The sequence below is a fragment of the Engraulis encrasicolus genome, chromosome 17 (genome assembly GCF_034702125.1).
Source record: "Engraulis encrasicolus isolate BLACKSEA-1 chromosome 17, IST_EnEncr_1.0, whole genome shotgun sequence".
Taxonomy (NCBI): Eukaryota; Metazoa; Chordata; class Actinopteri; order Clupeiformes; family Engraulidae; genus Engraulis; species Engraulis encrasicolus.
Genome location: NC_085873.1, coordinates 24,826,600 through 24,849,099, shown reverse-complemented (window position 1 = coordinate 24,849,099; position 22,500 = coordinate 24,826,600). Strand labels below are relative to the sequence as shown.

At 44.9% G+C, this 22,500-nt stretch overlaps 2 protein-coding genes across 3 annotated transcripts in view; both read right to left on the bottom strand.

The window, feature by feature from the left end:
- Nucleotides 1-1,091: 1,091 nt before the first annotated feature.
- Nucleotides 1,092-17,298, bottom strand: patl2 (PAT1 homolog 2). The gene is made up of 19 exons (XM_063222029.1): nucleotides 17,124-17,298; nucleotides 16,545-16,707; nucleotides 15,912-16,327; nucleotides 15,645-15,710; nucleotides 15,398-15,454; nucleotides 14,201-14,383; nucleotides 12,161-12,232; nucleotides 11,860-11,972; nucleotides 10,726-10,800; nucleotides 9,977-10,103; nucleotides 8,994-9,111; nucleotides 8,752-8,849; nucleotides 8,376-8,423; nucleotides 7,678-7,817; nucleotides 6,565-6,721; nucleotides 5,795-5,935; nucleotides 5,166-5,263; nucleotides 3,947-4,087; nucleotides 1,092-2,395 (listed from the first exon to the last, which is right to left on the bottom strand). The coding sequence occupies exons 1-19, from the start codon at nucleotides 17,142-17,144 to the stop codon at nucleotides 2,362-2,364; spliced, it is 2,268 nt and encodes a 755-aa protein (XP_063078099.1). The 5' UTR covers nucleotides 17,145-17,298; the 3' UTR covers nucleotides 1,092-2,361.
- A 3,535-nt stretch (nucleotides 17,299-20,833) lies between these two features.
- The window catches only part of LOC134467997 (transforming growth factor beta-1-induced transcript 1 protein-like), a 32,243-nt gene continuing 30,576 nt past the window's right edge, over nucleotides 20,834-22,500 (bottom strand). For both annotated transcript variants that reach the window (XM_063222026.1, XM_063222027.1), the window contains 3 exons: nucleotides 22,370-22,451; nucleotides 21,666-21,814; nucleotides 20,834-21,108 (listed from right to left, as the gene is read on the bottom strand). In XM_063222026.1, the coding sequence (XP_063078096.1) occupies nucleotides 20,842-21,108; nucleotides 21,666-21,814; nucleotides 22,370-22,451 (498 nt within the window). In that variant the 3' untranslated portion in view covers nucleotides 20,834-20,841. The remainder of the gene's footprint in view (nucleotides 21,109-21,665; nucleotides 21,815-22,369; nucleotides 22,452-22,500) is intronic.

Here is a 22,500-nt window from a genome sequence, read left to right as displayed (position 1 = left end):
ATTTCCACTCGAGATACTGTGGGTACTTCAGCAGGTGGTGTGTGTGTGTGAGTGTGTCTGGCAGAGCTGTCAAGGGGCTGTGGGATGGCTGCATCACCGCTGTTTGAGTTGGCATGGGATAAAGAGTCCGCAAGATTTGCCTGTCGTCTATGCATGCTGCCTGTCAGGATCAGTCTATGTGCATGTGTGTGTGCGCACATGGATATTTAAGTGGGTTCTGTGTGTGAGTGAGTGTGTTCACAAGAAGTGGTGTCCGCACAAAACAAATCTCAATGCTACTTGATGCTTTGCTTTATTTATTTATTTAACTATATTTGGGCTTTTGGGTCTTTATTATAGTGTCAGAGGAGACTGGAAATGGGCAGGCGAGAGACTTGGGGTAGGGTTGGGAAATAACCCAGGCTAGACTCAGACCTGGGTCCCCATTAGCCAGGCTGCGCCCTCCTAGTGCCGCAAACCCTTTGGCGTTGCAACTAGTCAGGTCAAGAGCAATGTAAGCACTTTCTGAGTTCCCGCAAATACGGGAACTCCTTTCACTTTGTCGGGAAGTAAACAACCATAAGCAAACCAAGGGAGGCAGGTCAACCATGCCGTTTGGGAAATGTTCATTGTTATGCTCTTGGTCAGACCAAGTGTCGAAGAGATTTGAACGTCGATGATAATCAGGCTAGGTCCCCATGGCCATCTTAGCTAACATTGCTGCAGGCTTTGCTGCAGTGCGCTGCACCACAGCGTCCCCAGTGCCGCTCTGCCTCCATTTGGATAGAATAGTAAATACTGTTTGGATTGGCAGAGGATATAGGATGGGTGGGCACACACAATGGCTTCACAGTGGCTTGTACCAAATGGGACATGGTGACTGCAAATGTATGTACAGTAGGCCTACGGTCAAGAGGTCCATGAACAAGTTTTATCACTTGTGCAATTAATTATTTGAGCCAACATTGAGGCTACTAAACCTAAAGATATTTATGAAATTTTATCAGCTTAGTGAAGCTTACCACACACACACACACACACACACCTCTTTAGGGTAAACAGCAGAGTTGAATGGATAACCATAATGCAAAGGCACACAATGCAAACAAAGCAAAGGTTTTATGTTTTTTTTATTTGTTTTATACTGCAAGTGCTATACACCATGAAGAGAGTGCACATTTAAATCATACATCTGTTTCCAGCTAAAGCAAAATGGGCAAATAAAATAAATTACAGAAATAACATTCATGCAATAAGGCACTATTGATATTTTACATCCAAATATGAGAGGACAGATCAATATACAGCAATAATAATTATTATTCACTCCTACCTGCTACGCAGAGGTCAAAAGCCAACATTTCACATTGAAAGTTAGATTGAAGAGAACCTAGTCATTTAAATAAACTACAGCAACCCAATGCATACAGCTAAAACATTAGGGGAGGAAAAGAGGGGGGAAGAAAAGCTAGGAAAATGATAGAAAATGGTCCTGGGTTTTCAAGATACACTCAGTAGCTTCATCTACTGGTTGCAAACAGCAGTGCAGGTGAAGGCCACTCAACCCAAGGACCCAGAAAAAAAAAAAACTCATTACAACTTCTGTGGCTGCCCGGCTGGCTATTGCCTTACAGCAATGCATTCAGCATCTGAAATGGTGAACGTTGGTTGAACAATGTGATATAAACACTAGTATACCACATGGTTTTAGTATGGCAATCCTAAAACCCATTTCAGATCAAGAATGCATGACTTATCGGTTAGAAACAGCCAACAAAATAGACAATTTTACACTTGATTGAAGATTGAAGTCAGGTGAGTTCAGCCAAGACCAGTGCCTCCAACATAGCGAACGAGCACACCTGCGCTGTGCATACACAAGGGCAGCCTTGCAGCCCAAAGCCTGAAGGCTTTTGAACACATAAATACATATAATAATAATTAATAATATACACATATACATAATTGTACAGAGAATCATCTTCAAAAAAGAAGGGGGAAAAAATCAATAATCAGGAAACAGGTTTGAAAAGGGGGAAGTGTGATTAAGTGAAGGAATAAGGTGACATGGAGAAAAAAAATGAAAAAGACCAAAAAGTATTTGTGATACACACCCTTCACAAATACTGCACAGATCTTTTGGACAGATGTCTATGTCCAGTTCATGACACACAGGTCACATAACACATATGGCATTAATTTAATTAATCAGTAATTAATCATATTCATTATTCATCAATGAGAATACACACACAGAGATGGAAATGAACATCCATGCATGTACACTCAAAACAAACACAATGGGTATGGCGTTCAGTCTCCATGGACGGGTGTTGTCAGCCAATCGCAATTCAGGTGTGGACCAATCCCCTTCCGATGAGGTCACAATGCCACGGCCAGGTACCCGGAGGCAGACCTATAGGTATACACATTAGGACACATCATAAGATGACATCATGAAAGCCCATTTGGGAAACTCAGACACGTAACAGCATACACGCGCACACATGCGCAACATTATGCAGGATGTCTCACACCCCAACTGTTACATGTTGACCCTTCTTAAGTCCTGTAGACCAGTGTTTCCCAACCTTTTTTGTCCTGCGTACCCCCTAAGCCATTTTGTCATATGATGAGTACCCCCTCAGCCTCATTCATGCTCTATTCCTCTATCCCAATGTGACTACAATCAATATATTTGCTATTATTACATCTTTCTGCGTTTCCCCTGATGTGTGCTCGCGTACCCCTAGTGGTACACGAACCCCTGGTTGGGAAACACTGCTGTAGACGACTCAGAACCATTCAGGCCAGTACAGAAAGAATGAGGAAAAGTTTTTATCTCCAGGCAGTGCGACTGCTGAACAGAGACTTTTTGAAATAATCATTTTCTTAGTTTTTTCTTTAACTTATTTCTCACCTTTTATTTCCTTTTTTTTACTCTTCTTCTTTAATTCTTAAGATGCAGAGCTGATGACCCCATCATCATTTCACTACAATACCATGTATGTGACAAATAAAATTACTTGAACTTGAACACATACAAACACACTTAGGGTACTTCAGTCATGGAGGAGGACAGGGGAAAGCACTGTTAATTACACCCTTTTAATTACACACTGTTAATTAAAGTTACCGTTTTCATTCAGGAATTTCAAGTGAATCAACATTTGTCATTTCACACAAATTCTCTTCAATGAGTTGCGAATGTCCCCCATCTGTATGTGGAATTCAGCAGCCCATTCAAAAATCTTCAGCTGATAGTGTAAGCGCGTGTCTTCCACTTCTCAAGGCACATTAACGGATGAAGAGTACATAGCATCAGCTTGTCATAAAACAAAATCAGAACCGCGTGTACATTTACTCCATGTTGGTCTTGAGTTGGTCTGGTGAATGGTGCACTTGTCAAGGTATCTGCAGAACAGCGTCAGAAGATATGCAATCCCTGGGGGCGCTGTGGAGCAGCGCGCTAAGCCCCCCACATTTGGGCTTGCATGCCCACGAGGACCCCGGTTCGAGTCCCGCTGGGGTCATTTCCCCGATACCACCCCTTCTCTCTGTCCCACCATCTCAGACTGTCCTATTAAAAAAGGCATAAAAGCCCCTTGTATATATTAGCGTGCTGCGTGCTAATATATATATATATAAAGAGTTCAGATGCAAAACCCCCTAAGTGCCTTTTCAGAAAATAATCTTAATTCATTTTTATTTAATACAAAGCTATCAAAAAAGCATCTTTCTTATTTCATTTATGTAATATAACTATTTTTATGTATTATCAAGTACATGAATGTAAACCAAACCAACAACGGTGTTCTCTAAACATATAGAAGTGCAGGTCTTCTGAAATGGAGTTAGGGGGTTTTGCATCTGAACTCTTCATATATATAAATATATAAAAGATGAAGATATGCAATCGGTTTGTGTGTGTCTTTCTGCAACTGAGAGCATGTGTGTGTCCACTTACTCCAAGTTAGTCTTGAGCTGGTGGACGGTGCGCTTGTCCAGGTATCTGCAGAAGAGCGTCAGCAGGTTGGGGGGCAGGAAGAGCGGCTCCACCAGGGAGGACTGGGTCAACTGCTGGGCTACCTGGAACACCGTATCAGTCCTGGGGAGGGGACAAGGATTGGGGGAATGTGGTTAATGGAGTTAGTGATGGGGTGTGTGTGTGTGTGTGTGTGTGTGTGCGCATGTGCTTGCATGTGCATGCATTGAGGGAAAAGTGGTTACATCTTGGAATAGATCAGAAATGTGGGAGAAAATGTTAGAGGTGTGTGTGTGTGTGTGTGTGCCAGGCTGTGCCCTCCTGGTGACACAACACTTTCAGTGTTGCAACTAGTCAGGTCAAGAGCAATGCAAGTACTTTCTGAGTTCCAGAAAATAGTATACGGGAACTCCTCCCACTTTGTTGGTGAGCAAACAACCATAAGCAAACCAAGGGAGGTGGGTCAACCATGCCTTTTGGGAAATGTTAATTGCTATGCTCTTGGTCAAACCAAGTCTCGAAGAGATTTGAACGTCGATGATAATCAGGCTACCGTCCCGCCACACTGCATCCATTAGGTGCGCTGCGTGCTGTCACAATGACAGTGGGAGTTTCCCAGGTGGGTGTTCAATAGCCTCGCGAGCCATCCTACGTACTTCCGCCAAAGGTTTGGCTCCACCACTGTAGTCTGGCCGTGCTTCTCTGTGGAGTGCCTGGAGCAGTAGAATTTTGATCGCAACGCCCCCCCAGAAAACAGCCAATAATCGAATACACCCCCCACGTGGGGACGAAAGGGGGAGGACGCTCGTGACAATGACGTACACATCTGCGCCAGAGCCATTGGTCTGCGCTATGTTGTTGTTGAGTAACTGCCAGCGATTGGGTGAGAGGTGTCCAATAATTTCAAACCATAACTGAGTGCTAACTTCCTTCTTCCTACAATCGCTTCACAGCAAACAAATGCCAGACCATGAATACGAAATGAAATGGTAGTATTATGGGATGGTCAGGACCAGGCTAGGTGTTCAATCCCATGGTGTAATTTTCAATGCTTGCTACCATTGCTGATCTACATGGATGATGGCCAGTGTAGTCATGAAACATTGCTGCCCTATATGACTCAATTTCTCCAGCAGCTTACTGAGGCCCCCTTGTGGTCTCTTGAGGAAGTGGTCCCCACAGACCGAGTTAGAATGCCTACCAGCTCTCGAAGTCCCCGATGTTGGGCTGTATGGGGAGGTTGGAGGAGAGGATCCGCTCTCCCTGGGACAGCAGCACGTAGAGCAGAGACAGGCCAAACTGAAGAGGGGAGAGAGAGACACAGACAGAGAAAGAAAGAAAGAAAGAAAGAAAGAAAGAAAGAAAGAAAGAAAGAGAAAGAAAGAAAGAAAGAGAAAGAAAGAAAGAGAAAGAAAGAAAGAGAAAGAAAGAAAGAGAGAAAGAAAGAAAGAGAAAGAAAGAAAGAGAAAGAAAGAAAGAAAGAAAGAAAGAAAGAAAGAAAGAAAGAGAGAAAGAAAGAAAGAAAGAAAGAAAGAAAGAAAGAAAGAAAGAAAGAGAAAGAAAGAGAAAGAAAGAGAGCGCGCGCAACATTAGACACCAACAGAGAGGACAGGCCAAACTAGAGGAGATAGACATGAGCCACCAACGGGGCAAACTAGGCAATGACACAGGTGGGCACCAGAGGAGAGACCCGAGGTCACTAGAGGACTGAGGCATGAGGGCACGAGGCACAAACAGGCCAAACACAGCTTACGAACTGAGACGACACACACACACACACCTACAAACACACAGACACACAGACACACAGACACACACACACACACACACCTCGTTCTGGCAGGCGAGCATGAGGGTATTTTCGCTGGTGTCTGGGTCTATGATGGTGAACTGCTTCAACACAGCAATCAGCTGACTAAACGGCAACTGGGAGATGACATCACGGAGAGGAGCGTACAGCACCGGAAGCGCCTAAGAACATAAAAGTATAAATATTTAACATGCATGCAAACATTAACAGCACACCTTTAAGCTAATAAAAAAACACTCGTCTTAAAGCTTGGCTTGGATAGCTTCATTATGCTAAGTTAAAAGAGGGAGTGTGTAGCTAAGCTAGTGAAAGTCAATGGATCACTGTAGCATGTAGCATGCTACACGGATGCATTGACTTTCACTAGCTTAGCGACATGCACCCTCTTTTAACTTGGCTTAAAGCAAGACAACGCTTAACATGAAAAATAAGACACTTTACCACCTTTATAAATCCCAGACAATGTTTTTAACGGTATTAAGCCCCAAAATAGTGGCATACCCCTTTAATAGTCGTGCTGATTATTTTACATTGATTCGAATTAACTGAATATATATGTTTATATACTTCTCCCTCCCTGGTCTATGGCCTGTGTGTGATGTCATCTTTAATCACGCTTCATTATACTCTGATCATCATCGACTTTAAAATCAAACCAGTCAATGATTTTAACTGTATTAAGCCCCAAAATAGTGGCATACCCCCTTTAATAGAAAGATGCGGCTTAGAGTATAATCTCACACACAGCAACTGTGACACGCTGCACACACAAGCTGACACACATACACACCTGGTCTTGGTCCTTGGTCATGAGGAGGGGCAGGTGTGTGGTCACCGTGGTGAGGACGTAGAGCGCGGCATCATGGGATAGGAAAGGAAGGAGACGGGCCAACAGGCGCTTCCCCTTGGAGACCAGCAGACAGGGCAGCAGCTCCTCACTGCAGTCTCTAAACACACACACACACCAGCAAATGCTAAGAGACGTCTCCCCTCACAGAACAACAGACATGTCAGCAATTCCTCGATGAAGCCTCAACACACACACACACACCAAAAAAAGTTAAGAGACATCTCCCCTCACAGACCAACGCACATGGCAGCAATTCTTCCATGCAGCCTCAACGCGCACACGCGCACACCTCACCTCACTTCACCGTCGTGAACTCACTGTGAACTGTGTTCCATACACACACACACGCCATGAATCTGTGTATACCCGCTTGTGATGATTAGATCTGTGCATGCGAGTAGGTGTGCATGCGAGTAGGTGTGCAGCTCACGGCGAGTTTGTGTGGTCAGTTTGTCTGACGTACAGTGAAAGGCTTTTAGATAAAATACCACATTCAAATTAATTCTATTTCAATCCTTTAATCCAAAGGTGATTTAAATATTCCCACTATTCACACCTCTCTTCACATGCCCATTTCACTTGGGTCTCTTATCAGTTGAATTGTAGATTAATTGTGATTAATGTTTTTTAATCGATTAATGCATTGATCGATGAAAGTTTATTAATCGATTCATCGTTTGCATCCCTAGTAAGTTGTAGTCTGGTATGGCTCGTAAAGTGCGCAGCTGTTAAACTGCCGTCTGTCGCAGAAGCAGCGAGGGCAGAAGTGTTTGGAATATTGCTGCCGCCGAGTTTGAAGCCTAATGCTTTATAAATGTTTGTCGTTTGTCTGTTACTTTTCCAGGTGACCGTATTCAGTTTCTTTAGTTTAGCTATTTTTTCCCCAAACATACAAAATAACTGTGCTACTTCTAAATCTACTAATGACTTTGGCAACCATCTTTCCACATCCACAAAGCAGTCAGAGACTGCAGTCAGAGACGGAGTGTGTGACGTGTGTGTGTGTGTGTGTGTGTGTGCGTTTGTGCGTGCGTGCGTGTGTGCGTGTCGTACGGTGAGTTAGCATGTCGTATCTGGGAGTAGATCTGCTCCACTTTGGTCTCCATATCTTCAACCAATTGGATTTTCTCCTCGGCCGAGACACGCCCCTTTTTCCTCTCTGCCTCCTCCACCTCCAGCAATAGACTGAAGAGCTGCACACAGACATACAAATTCAACAGAATTGTAGAGGTAGCTGTTAATACCTGCTGGGCATTGCTACCTGTCGCACTTCCTCCGGTGCCCATGGGTCAGCGAGAGAAATAAGACTTATGACAAACATTCTACTTTATTGTATCAATAACAGGCAAACATAGGAAATACACATTCATAAACACACGAGGTGCCTTCCTCAACCACCTTCGCAGGTAGATGTAGCCTTACGCCAGAAGCAGATGTCATCAGGAAGTGTCCAACCTTCTCTCTGTGTTTCAGCCCTGAACCACAACACCACTCCAGCTGGTGGGCCTGCAGTGAGTGGCCAGCTAACTGCCCATCTGCTCCTGGCGTACAGCTTTTCTCCTCTCTCTCACACCAACAATACATACGTTCCATACATTTGATCAGCATAAACAGCAACAAAATATACATCACACACACACACACAATACATACAATAGATAACATGGACCTCTCTCACACACACACACACACAATACATCACACTACCTACTCAGGTTGATCAGCTGCAATACACACACACGTTACTGTACCTTCTCTATGTGAACTTCAATGCGGGGATGCCTGACGTCCTTCAACTCCTACAGGGAATGGAAACACACCAATGTCAGCCCTCACCTCAGAGCAGTGTTTTAAGTAAAGGAAGTCCGCCCTCTACAGGGTGATTTATGCCTTGAGACCAACTTCCCTGTGTCATGATTCAGTGAGCCGCGCAGTTAACGGAGTTGATCAATCATCTCGAGTTTGATCAATCATCTCGCTGACCCTATACCGTTGCGACGGAAACGGATAGCGTAGCCAGAAGGAGCTACAAATGAATATTCACTGCGTTGACTCACTACATGGAGGCTCTAAACAGAGCATAACCCGCCCTCTCACTCACAAACACACGTCTGCATGCGCACTCACCTCGTCCGGGCTGTGAGCACGTATGGCGTCTATCGCCCGTCTCGGGGAGTGGCACGTGGACACGGCAACCTGGCCTAGTGATCCCTCGATGTGCACCACTGAAAGACACATACGCACATACACAATATCAAATGAGACAAAAACAGTTCTTTCAATCTCTCCGACATGGAATGGGAAAATAAACTTGTGTGCATGCGTGTTTGTGCTCTTATGTGCAACTGTGTGTGTGTGTGTGTGTGTACCAGGCAAATAGGACTCAGTCTTGGTGACGTAGGGTGTGGTGAGTTTAGGGTTGTCCCTTTTGGTCCAATCTCCCCTCTTCTCCTCTGCTAGCTTAATCTCCAGTCGCTTGTAGTACTCCTAAAAAGGACACACGCATGGAGGACAGAGACACACAGTGACACGCACATGGATACTTGCACAGGAAGAGAAGAAGGAGGAGGAGGGGACAAACGCCCCCTTAGGAGACCAAACTTGAGCACTGTCCTTTGAATTGGGTGGGCAGAGTTTGAATCCTCTTTCTCCAATCTACTCTCTTTGGTAACATGGGTCTCATTAGAGACAAATAAACTAAGGACATGGGTTGCTGGAACCATGCCTTGTGGTCTGATGACACCAAGATAAACAAAATTTGTTTTTGATGGCATCATGCATGTGCAGTGGTAACCAAGAGAGCACTACAAAGATCAAGTGTCCCATGTTTACAGTCAAGCATCATACTGAGAGGCTGACACGGATTGGGGCAACATGAATACATTCAACATTGGGAAGCTGAATTTCACCAACAGAAGCATGCATGTGATGGACATAATTTAAATGTCTTTGTAAGACCTGTGCATATAAAGAAACTGATGATAAATGCTGACTTGACTTGCCATATGTGAATACCAGGACTACTTCAGCAGATCATGATCCTCTCTATGGGATTTTAACAAAGGGGTGTACACTCACTTTTGATTTCACAAACATCGAAAAACTTGTCATTTAAGTTAAGTTATATGTATTAACCTTACTTTTCAGTTGTAAGCTCAACAGATGTATTAAACTTAAACTATGCACATTTTTGAAATGACTAGTAGCGCGCTTATCGACATATTGTTTAAAACGATACTTTTCAAAACAGGTGTACTCATTATTGATGTAGTTGTCCTGAAGTGCGTGTCTGATAATAGTCAGATAATAGTCACTCTGGTGTGTGAGTGAGTGTGAGTGAGTGTGGGTGTACCTGATAGTAATAGTCGTCTAGGTGAGGGTTTTCGCTCTGCAGTTGAATCATCTGTAGTCTGATGATCCACTCCTTCTCCTTATCGCTCATCAAGTTGGAATAGGGATCCCAGCTCTTGTGCACACAACTGCATTGGCACACACACACACCTCATCAATCTAACATATTCATGAGCATTAAACAGCATTACACAATATGAATGCCCTTTAGGATTGAAAATGTTGGCCTGATTGGTTCTATGGGTGGGAGGGGATTTATTAAGGGGACTTGTGATATAATGTTCTTCAACGACCGATAAAACTCTTTCAAAAACAGTAAAAATACAGGGGGGGGTGCAATATGAATGTCATTAGCTTGGCATAGGGATCCTGTAACACTGCGGCACAAGACCAGAGCAAAGGACAGGAGGAACACAATAAGACGGGATGAATGAGTCCATTTCCATATGTAACCTTCCATCCTCTCTCATGCTTCTGGGTTTGTGATGACGTCGCAAGTCGTCATTGACGATGAGACATTCAAATCAGCGAAAGTGCAATTCAAAAGGTCCTTTTCTCATTTGCAATTGGGATGTTAAATGGGGGGAAAAGGACCCCAGAAGTTGTTGTGCCTAGGCTGACCGCGTTGAAACTTTATAGTTTTGTCCATGGAGGCGAGGCATCAGAGACCACAAGCACAAGGGCAAGGGTGGGAGGTTAGCTATTGAGATGGAACCACTGTGTGTTTCAACACAGGGGGTGAAAGGTCACCTGCGTGGTTTGGGAGTCCTCATGCTGAGCAGCCGTTTGTGCTGTGGGTGCAGCTGAGCCACGGAGCCCGGGAACCTGATGTAGAGGAGAAAGTTCAAGGGTCACCGGAATACAGAAAGCTGATACCTATTCATAATCATCACCACACCAATCACACCCACTAGCACAGGCGTGGGGAACCTATGTCTCGAGGGCCGTTTGCGGCCCTTGAGGCCGTTTTATCCGGCCCCCGATGCAGTTTTAATGTTGTGCAACTTCACATGAAATATGACAAAATTTGTAAAGGAAACTTAGAAAATACATTTGCTTACAATTAAGTTATATTCAGGGGGCCTAGAGAAGGTAGGGTATGTTTTAAAGGTGGATGCCTTCAATATAGGCATTTGGGTTCATAATGCAGCCCTCAGATGACTTTTACAGCTCTCGGATGAATTTGAAGTGGCCCTTCGAATGAAAAAAGATTCCTCACCTCTGCACTAGCATATACCATGGATACAACTGTAAGACTGAATAGCACATTGCACGTTGGCACTGAATAACTTCACTCCAGCATTGTACTGTATTTAAGTTGATTTTTCTTTGTCCTATTTGTCCTAGAGCAGTGTTTCTCAAACTTTTTCAGACCGAGGACCACTTTGTCCCCTCAGAATATGTTCAGGGTTAGGGTGAACTGAATTTGCTAATTTGACACTGCTAATTTCGATGCAGACCACTTATTTTCTTATCCACATTCACAAGCCTGTCTTATTGTAATGTAATGCTATGTCTAGCTTTGTAATAATGTTACAAATAAAGCTTACTCCTAGCTTGTCTTGGTAAAATAGAAATCCCCTCGAGGACCACCTGAGCTCTGTCACGGACCACTAGTGGTCCCCGGACCACACTTTGAGAATCACTGTCCTAGAGGGAGGGTTGGTGCTGTGTTTGTCTATTGCGATTTGTCTATTATAGGCCTATGTCTTTGAAATTGTATCAGATGCAGAATGGGCAAAGAACGATTTTCTGAAAGGACAAATAAATCATCGATCCATCTATCCATCACTACACATAGATATGAAAACTAGATGCCATACACAACTGGAGAATACACATTGGGGGCATTTTTCAGTACAGTACGTTTTTTCAAGTACAGACCTGAAGCGGTTCAGCGAGTTGGTGGAGGGGCTGTAGAAGGAGGGCCTTGGAGATTGGGGGCCGAATCGTGGCTGCGCCATCTTAGGAGTCATGGGCTGTGGTGTGGGGCAGGACTGAGGCACGCACACACAAAGTTCAAAGTCATAACAGTCATTATCAAGAGTTGTCAAATCAGTTTTCAAATGAGGACATTTTTTTTTTTAAATGTCAGCATAATACAGTATATATATCCAAACATCTTGTTTCAGAGCAGGTAACGGGGTACTAGCAAGCAGCCATTAGAGGTGGCGTCAGGCATCACCTGGTTGTACTGCTGATGAGGAGCAAAGGGTGTCCTCTGACGCAGTGAGGAGCGGGGAACCCCGGGAGTCATCTAGGACAAAACACCCACACACAGGTGAGGAACAAAACATTGAATGCAGACAGATCCTGACTAGGGGTGGGCGATATGACGATATTAAATCGTGAACCGTGAAATTGAGTACAAGATCTTCTCGAATCTGCCAAAGTGGGGAAATCGTATAGGTGATCTTGCAGTGAGGATGTCGTCTTCACTTTCATTCTTAGTGTGATGAAGCGGTCTGCACACTGTATTAACTCCAAAAATACTTTATTTCATTTAAACATATGGCAACGTTTCGATCCAACAGAGGGATCTTCCTCAGGCAAATTCTTCCTTCACTTTCATTCTTTACATTATTGTATTTCAACTGTGCACTTTATGAGAGTGACAGTGTGTTTACATTTAATTAATTGCCAATTACAAATTTCAAGTATATAAAATGTTTTTTTGTTGTTTTCATTTTTTCGATGGAAGACAGTGATTAGAATTCGGAATAGAGATATTCTGTTAAGACATTGTGATGTGATATTTTTGCTATATCACCCACCCCTACTCCTGACACCGCAAGACAGAATGAGAATTTTGTGGGAAAAAAAAGAGAAAGAATGAGACGATTGCAGAGAGAAGAGGGTGTGAGAGTGACCAGAGTGAAAGGAAGTGAAACATAAGCTTGATGCTAAACAAACTGTACAGGATGTGTAGCCAAACCGACTAGGGGTGCGACCACACTGGACGCGGATTTCTGACCACAATCCGCGATGCGCGTCCCACTGATTTACCTGTAGTGTTGCCTTGCGCTGATATTTAGCACAGAATACGCTCACTTTCATTAACAAACAATAGAACAAATCTGCCTCCTACTGTAAAATCTGCATCCAGTGTGATCACGGCCTAATGTCCCGACACGGTAATTTCAAGATTTTTTGACTGAAGATGCACCGTATTTGCACCACAGATGACTGGAGTGCTCCAGTCATTCTGGCCCAGTCTTTCTGAAGTAGACTAGCGTCATTTCAATTGTCCGCCGTCCTGGACTGTAAGCACCAAATAGGCTTTGAGCACAAGTATTGCGGCTACCAGATCCAACTATGGTTCAGCGCCACTGTAGGCTAAGCAGGGGAAAATTGAAGGAGATTTCTATTTTATACAAAGCCATATTGAATATTTAGTGTGATATAGACTATTAAGGAAAAGAATGTCTCTATGATAAACATGTAATGATGAGTGGGAGGGAACAGTGGGCTGGCCTGGGGAAATGGGAGGTCTGTGTGAGGGACACCCCATTGGCTGAAGGGATGCTCCAATCTGTGGCCTATCTGGCCGGAAGCCGGCCCCAAACCGGCTGAAGGAAGGTTATTTAAATGGAAACGCGGCCTAAGGAGGGTTGTCTGCAGAACACGGAGGAGGGAGAAAAGCCGGCCGGTTTGTGGGGGTGGGATTGCGAGTAGCACTTCAGCCAAAGGGCCCCAGCGTGTACTTCAGTGTAACTGTTACAAGAGTCAAATAAACTTAAACTCCTCAACATAGATTTTGGTCTACAGTCTGATAATTTAGGAAATAGGAACAGTTTCTACTACAAAATAAACTTGTCTTACTGTTTCCTCATTTATTGCTCACCATATCAACGAGACTCCAATAGTCTTTAGACCGCAATATTCTTTCAGTGCAAGGTAAAGAAATCTTCCAGAGTTAGCAAAGTTTGCAGTTAGTCCATGCGATGTAGTGCGAGAGCAGTGCGGTACACAAAAGGATGGCCTTCCCCCATGCTCACCCCACGCCAAACTGAACTGACGCGCAGGTGCCAGGTAAGTACTAATTAAAGGGCTTCCAATTACGCATCACTCATGCCCAGCGCCACACCCATATCCACGATAACCAGTAAACAAAAAAACACAAATGAAAGTGAACCAAAAACCCATAAAGTAGATACCATAATGAAAACAAAAAATATAAAGAAAGTAATTATGGCTCCTACAATAAGTGACATCTCCTTTTTACCTGAGAGAACCAGGTGTTGTTGTTGTTGAAGGCACGGGTTGGCGGGGGATCCCTGGGCAAGCCCCTCCTACCACCGGGGAAGGAAGTGGGCATGCAGGGGTGGGACTTGGGCAGGAAGTGAGGGAAGGAGGGCACACGAGGACCGTATGGTGGCCGCTCAAACATACCCAGAATGGAGTCATCCTGCTGGGACAGACACACACAAGACGCAAGTCTTTTTGCACAATTACCCTTTTCACATTTTTTACATATTTAGATTTTTACATTTTATATCTTTACTATTTTTATTTTTATTTTCCCCTCCCTGACTATTCCTGTTATTTGTGTCTTGAAATGTTCATGTGGGCATTTGTGTATTTATGCAAGTCACTGGATACCAGGGGCCTCATTTATCAAGCGTTCTTAGGTACATATATGTGCGTAAAGCGTGCGTGCGATCATTCCTGAGCAAAGTGTGGGATTTATGAACATGTACTTGAACGTAGAAATGTGCCTACATCTACGCACACCTCAGACCATGCGTGTGAGTGGAAGAAACACGAAATTGCAAATAATATTGACCGTGCAAGCTACAGTTTGCTTTGAATGACAATGGAGTATGACAGTGTGCTATTTTACAGTGTTTTCGTTCATGTGTGTCTCCTTTTACTTATTTTGAAACACGGTCCTCCTCCTGTCGAGAGCACCTCCACTTCTGCCACAAAAATGGTTCTACTTGTATCTCCGCACTTCCCGCCAGCGCTTCGACTGGCGCGTGTCCGCGTGTGTTCATGTGTGTCCGAACAGGGTGGCGCCTTCGAATTAACATGGCATTTGAATATATTTTAATACCATATATGGTTACTTGGAGGCGTTTCGGGATGCTAATTACCCCGAATGCGCGCGTGCACAGTGATTTGGAAGGTGTGGGATTTATCATGCAGACTTGTGCGTAGGAGCAGCCAACGCACGTTTGATAAATCCCGATTTTTCTGTACTTGCGAACATTCTAAATTTCACTCCTAAGACACAATTTAGAAGACATTCTACGAACTGATGATGAATGAGGCCCCTGAATTTACCCCTGGGCATCAATAAAGTTACTCTACTCTACTCTACACACAGCGTTTCAGTCAGTGAGAAACAATAGCTGAACACTTTAGACCTGTACGACGGACTTGGCTACATTAACTTCTTCAGACGCATGCACGCACGCACCTGTAATATGGGTTTGGCAGGAAACTTCCCTTTAAAGGCCTGGGGGGGTGGCACCCACTGTGGAGAGAATGAGAATGCACGCACGCACACTTTTGAGTATGTGTGTAAGGCACAGGGTGTGCGTGTAAGGTGAAGTGTATGTGTAAAGTAGAGTGCTTGTGTATTAAGTTGTATGTAGGTTAAGTAAACTTGTGAAGGTGTATGGATTAAGTAAAGTTGTAGAGGTGTGTATGGATTAAGTGCTTACCGAGCTGAAGCCAAACTGTTCCCATAGTGAGGAGTCGGAACAATCCACTATGGCACTGTCCATGCTCTACAGAACACACACGCACACACATTGAGAGGTGGAGGAAGAGACAGCTTAATCCCAAGCCAAGAGTAAATGGAAAGTGACGTCTGACTCCGTGTCCAGAGTCATGATATAAAGTAGGTATGGACAATTAGGTATGGACACCCACCAAATAACATCCCCCCCAAACACACACACACACGTACGTACGTGCACACACCTCACCTTGAGACTGGGCCTTGCCTTGATGCCCTTCAGCACCGCCGGGTCTTCAAATATTTCCCCCCGGCTGCCCCTCGCCCTCTGGCTGCGCCCGCCCCTTATCCACACACCCCTGCTGGGCCGCGTGTCCAGGCCTCGGGGCTGGAAGCTGGGCACCGAATCTGGCGGGGGCAGGGGTAAAGACAGGGGGAGGGTGGTGGGACGCCTGTCAGGCAGAGGGAGTAGCGGTGGTGGGGTGGAGGAGGAGAGGGGGACGGGGAGGGATGGCGACCGGGGTGGAGATGGAGGCTGGGGTTCAGGGGTCTTCGCCCGCTGAGGCACAGGGGATCCTGGGGGTTCCCCGTCCTGTATTTGGGGCTCCTCATCCTCGTCTGGCATAGATGCTCCAAGGATGTCACAACCGTCCATGTCTGGGTCATCTGTCAGGGTGTTCAGTATATGAAGGAGAAGGAGGAAGGGCATCACAAGAAGGAGAGGAGACAGGGTATAAAATTACACTGGAAATGACATGATATGTTAATATTGGCCCAGATTACACTTAACAATAGTGTGAATGTGTAGATCTATTACAATAGCCTACATGTTATTGGGACACCATTTTGTTATTTTTGCGACCTCTGCTTCAAGTATACTTGCCCGTTCCGAACGTCTCTTCGTTGTGCAGATCCATCGCCTCGTCCTCCTCGGCCATCTCCTCCAACAAACCGCACTGCTCCATGCCGTTCGACTCGGTGTCGCTCCACTTGCCCGTCCATTCCACCTCTGGCTCCGAACTTTTATCCTTCTCTTTCTCCGTGTCCTTGTCCCAAATAATTAAGTTCGATTAATGAGCAAAATGGTTCAAGCATGGGTGTAATTTCAGGTGTAGATGATGGGGACATGCCCATAGCTTCCCACTTTTCATGTCCCCACCACTTTATTAAAAAATATCTTTCTAGGCAAAATAGCTAACACGGGCAATTTGCCATAATAGCCAAAGTCGAGCCAACACCTTTGGGTTCACGTAATCTCTAAATAACATCCGTTAAATTTACAGTGTAGGCTACATGACTGATTTGCTTGCTGTAGTTCTAGGCCCTACTCACAGCCATTGGAATAACTAACAAATAAATATCTGGGGAGGGGGGGAACACGAGGGAGCTCAATGCGCTCGAGCTGCATGAAAGCTCACAGTCAACTTGTGTGTATTGAGTTTGAGGCAAGACCATTACTTACAAGTTGTTCCGAGTCACTCATTTTTGCATTGAGACAAAATTAAACTGTTGATTTTGGTTTTGCTTGGCTCGTAACGTTGTTTGTGGTTTAACACGCCTGGCGTTATCGTTCCCATCAAATGCGTCCGTGAACTTGTTAAGGTATTTAAATTACAACACCTGTAAAGGGGGCGGGGTAGCCTAAGGGATGACGTCAGCATGTGCCTAACAGGCATGGGCCACGACTACCTGAAATAAATTAATATATATATATATATATATTTTTTAAATGTTGCCAACTGAGCACATTTAGGTCTAGATGTGAAATATATTCTTTGATGCATTGGGAACTTCGTTTACCAGCCTAACTGTCATCAACTGTGCACTGTCCCGGCTACCTCATGAGCAGTTTATTCATTGATTGTTTGAAAACAACAAACAAACAAACAAACAAACAAACAAACAAACAAAAAACACATTTGTTGTCAATTTTTAAAAAATCTGGAAGGCTCTTGTGTGTACCTTGCACATCCTTAAATATTTTTTTCTCATTAGGTGCGCTGATTCAAGTTTTAGCCTACAATGTTTGCCAGAAATATCATCAAGGAATATAGGCTACCACAGGCTTTCAGTGAGAATATGTTTTTTTATTCTTTTCATCATTGGTGTTGCTGTAAGACAATATGAAGATTGCAGAAATGTATAACTGAGAGAATCCTTTACATCTGATTGCTTGGCATTGGTAAACATGTTGACAAGTCTTTGGCACCATTGAACAAACTACATTCTACAGATGCACAAGAGCCACAAAATAACGGCATATCAACACGCACACACACACACACACACACACACACGCATGCACGCACACACACACACACACACACACACACAAACACACACACACACACACACACACACGCTCGCAGGCACACACACACACACATAGCCTACATACACACACACGCAATGCAATATGATATATTAGCAACAGCAGTGGTGTTTTATATATTGCAGTAAAAAAGCAAATATATTAAAAGAGATTACAAAATACATAATACATACATACATAAAATCCTTCATTTAAAATCCATTCCTTCAATGTATGGATAATACTCAAGTGTACACTGGAAACTGTTGAAAAACAATTGATCTGTGTCTGCATAGAAATAGACAGCAATCACTGCTAATACTGATTTGGCCTTTGGCCTCAACTGTTCTGATAGAGCACAGGGCAAAATGAGATACATAGCAATATAGCCTCAATGAAAAGGTATCCAGTGGTTTCTGTGTGTGTGTGTGTGTGTGTGTGTGTGTGTGTGTGTGTGTGTGTGTGTGTGTGTGTGTGTGTGTGTGTGTGTGTGTGTGTGTGTGTGCGTGTGTGTGTGGCCAAATTTGGGTGTGTTAAACAACATAAGGGCTGTAACAGGGCCATATAAAATCCACAAGACCCACATCAAGGTTATATCAGGGTCATATGAAGCGCACTTCAGGGCCGTATCTGGCCCACATCAAGGTTATATCAGGGTCATATGAAGCGCACTTCAGGGCCGTATCTGGCCCACATCAAGGCCGATGGACAGAACCCAGCAGACTGTAGCTGTGAGCTACTGTAAGCAGCTGACTCTAAGTACTGTAACACTGTGCGTGATGTGGCTTCTGTGCGCTAGCCGCATCACCTTGCGCCTGCAGCATTCGTACCAACAACAGGGCCACATCAGGGCCAGAACAGGGCCACATCAGGGCTACATTTTGATCACATCATGGCCAAATAAGTGGGGAGTACAACAACAGAGCTTCAATAATCTGAATCAAGGTAACATCATGGCGACAACACGGCAGAATTTTGGGAGGCCTGTCCAGTGGCCTATTTGGTGAAGGCTGCACTGACTGGACTTCACTAGGCTATGGTAGGCTATGGTAAGACTTTACTTTCTTTTCTTTTTTTTAACCCTAAAATCCAAATAGTCGTGGTTTCGTTCAATTTGTACCATGGGATAAAGGCACTTCTGACTGGTCTTTGCTGCCCTCTATGGGTTGTAGCTGCACCATGCAAGATCAGAGGAATGGGGCTTTTCTACGTAGTCCTGAGAGGGAATTCCCCTTTCAGCCGCAATAATCGAACAAAAGCTTTAACTTCAACTATTCTGTTGACCTTATTTAATTCAAACTGTGTTGGAATGAAAGGGGATTTTTGTAAAGGTCCCATTATAGTTATTATAATTTAAGCAGTTTTGGGCAGTATAAAAAAAGCCTTTTCAAGCTCATTGGTGGTTTCACTTTGGTTAAGTACACTTTCTCTTTCTGGTTTCTCTCAAAAAACAGCTCCTATTCCCAGAGCTTCAGAGAGACTGTCTATCACCCCCCCCCACCACAAAACATAAACATAAACAAAGCATAAACTTGTAAGCGCAGAAGTAAAAAAGTAAAAAAAAAACGAATGACAATAAAACTAATGGCAAATGAGGTGGGAAATGGTGTGGGGTGTGTCTTAGAGCAGTTAAGAAAGAGCTTTTCATATTCTTTTTTTTTTCAAACGCACCATTTCTTTTTTTTCCTCCCTTTTTTCCAGCTGTAAAACTCCACACCCATTTCTTTGTCTCCCTCTGTTTTCCTGAGTGTATTCCACCTCTCCATCTCCACCTGTGCCAGCAGGGGTGTGCTGTCTCTCTTTTCCCATTCCCCACCCTCTCCCTTCTCCCTTCCTCTCACACTCCCTGTCCTCACCTCCTCCATTCTCCATTTCCTCTCATCCTCTGCTTCTCCCATTCTGCCTTCCTCTCCCTCTTACCCTTCTCCTGTTTTCCCCTGTTTCCTCCCTTCCTCTCCTCCTCCCTTCCTCCAACCCTCCCTTCCACTCCTCTCTTTCCACCTCTCATCCTCCTCTCCTCTCCTCTCCTCTCCTCTCCTCTCCTCTCTTACAGTGGTAATAAAGGTGTCTGAAAAGTTGGATACCAGAAAATCATCTTATGCAAAGTGCAACAAAGTTTGCAAAGAGGATACAGTAGGCACTCAGCGGTAAGAAGTTAAAATAATACAAAGATAGCAAAGTAAATACATCCTGATCATCAGCCATAGAACAACACATAACAATCATTTCCTCTGGGCAATGTGACAAATTCACTTCATGAAAACCATATTTCATCTGAGCAAAAAAAATAAGAAATACACTCATGTAAGTTGGAAAATTCCTGTAAATGTTTTTTTTGTTTTTGTTTTTGTTTTTTTTACAAGTGCATTCACCCTCTCCTTCACCTCTTCACCTCTCCCCCTCCACCTCTCACCTCTCCTCCCCTTCTCCTCTCATCTCTTCATCTCCTCTCCGTCGTCCTACTTCTCTTCCATTTCCCTACCCACATATCCCACCCCTCCCCTCCTCCGTCTCTCTTCTCCTCCACTCTTCTGTCCTCCTTTTGTCCTCTATTCCTCCTCTTCCATTCCTCCCCCTCCTCCCCTCTCCTCATCCCTCATTCACCCACACAGCTTGTTGAAGCAGGGGTGGCCTCTTCCTCCATCCCTTCACTCTTATACCTCCATCCCCCTTTCAAACCCCTCCCCCCATCCCTCCTCTCCTCTCCTAAATCCCTCCTCTCCTCCATCCCTCCACACTTTTATGCTTCCATCCTCCCTTCAACCCCCTCCCACCATCCCTCCATTCCCCCACTCTGTTATGCTTCCATCCCCTCTTCAACCCCCATCCCTCCTCTCCTCTCCTCCATCCCCCATCCCCCATCCCCTGTTCACCCGAACAGCTTGTTGAAGCAGGGGTGGCAGTAGGGCTTGCTCTCCTGCTCCTTGAAGCACCCCTTGCTGAGCGGCTTCAGGCAGAAGTTGCAGAGCAGGTGGTGCGGGTGGAACTTGGCGCCCATGGCGCTGACGCAGCGGCCAAGGATGGGCTGCTGGCATGCCTGGCACACGCTGCCGCGGCACTGGTGGTAGTGGGCCTCGCACAGGGGCTGGCCCTCGTGCTCGAAGAAGCTGCCGCTCACGAACGGACTGTAGCACTCCTGGAAAGAGGGGGAGAGACAGTGGTGGTGAGATGCGATGCATGAGAGAGAGAGAGAGAGAGAGAGAGAGGGAGAGAGAGAGAGAGAGAGAGAGAGAGAGAGAGACAGAGAGAGAGAGAGAGAGAGAGAGAGAGAGAGAGAGAGAGAGAGAGAGAGGGAGAGAGAGACAGAGAGAGAGAGCAAGTACTGGTGGTAGGGGTTGGCTCTCATGCTTGAAGAAGCTCCCATTCATGAACAGAACGGCCTGTAACACTCGTGGGAGGGGGGTAACAGTGGTAATATACAGACAGACAGACAGACAGACAGACAGACAGACAGACAGACAGACAGACAGACAGACAGACAGACAGACAGACAGACAGACAGACAGATAGATAGATAGATAGATAGATAGATAGATAGATAGATAGATAGATAGATAGATAGATAGATTGATCACACAACAGACAGCTCAAACAAACTATAGCACTCCCAGGGGAGGGAGAGTGAGAGAGAGAAGGAGAAAGAGAGAGGGAGAGAGATGATTGATAAACACGCACACATGCACACACACTCACCCTGCAGACGAAGCACTGCGGGTGCCAGAGAGAATTGAGGGCTGAGATGTAGTTCTCCATGATTGGCTGGGAGCAGCCCTGGCAACGGGATGCGAAGAGGGACAAAAAGCACTGCTGACAGTACTGCTGGCCCTCGCGGTCATGGAAACCTGTGGACACAGAGACACAGACATGGGCACACACACACACATACACACACACACACACACACACACACACACACACACACACACACACACACACACACACACACACACACACACACACACACACACACACACACACACACACACACACATAGAGATGTGCAAATGGAATAAATGAGTAAGACCTCAAAGTGACCATTTAGGTGACTTCCAACAAACACACACACACACACATACACACACACACACACGCACACACACACACACACACACACACACACACACACACACACACACACACACACACACACACACACACACACACACACACACACACACACACACCATGTGCATGTTTTACTAGGTGTTTATGTAGGCTAGAGTGATCATATTGTGTGTGTGTGTGTGTGTGTGTGTGTGTGTGTGTGTGTGTGTGTGTGTGTGTGTGTGTGTGTGTGTGTGTGTGTGTGTGTGTGTGTGTGTGTGTGTGTGTGTGTGTGTGTGTGTGTGTGTGTGTGTGTGTGTGGATATGTGTGTATTTGTGAGAGGTGTGTATACCTTCGTCCCCAAATGTGCGGCTGCATTTGACGCAGCAGAAACACTCAGGGTGCCAGTTCTTATCCATCGCAGTCACCATTTTCTAATGGAGAGATCAGGAACACACAAGCACACACAGTTATGTACATGTA

Coding starts and splice junctions, on each gene's coding strand:
- patl2 (XM_063222029.1), bottom strand. CDS start 17,144: ATGAGTGACTCGGAACAACTT. Junction 15,711..15,911: donor AGGCAAGGCCCAGTCTCAAG/GTGAGGTGTGTG, acceptor TGTGTTCTGTAG/AGCATGGACAGTGCCATAGT. Junction 6,722..7,677: donor ATACGACATGCTAACTCACC/GTACGACACGCA, acceptor GTGTGTGTTTAG/AGACTGCAGTGAGGAGCTGC.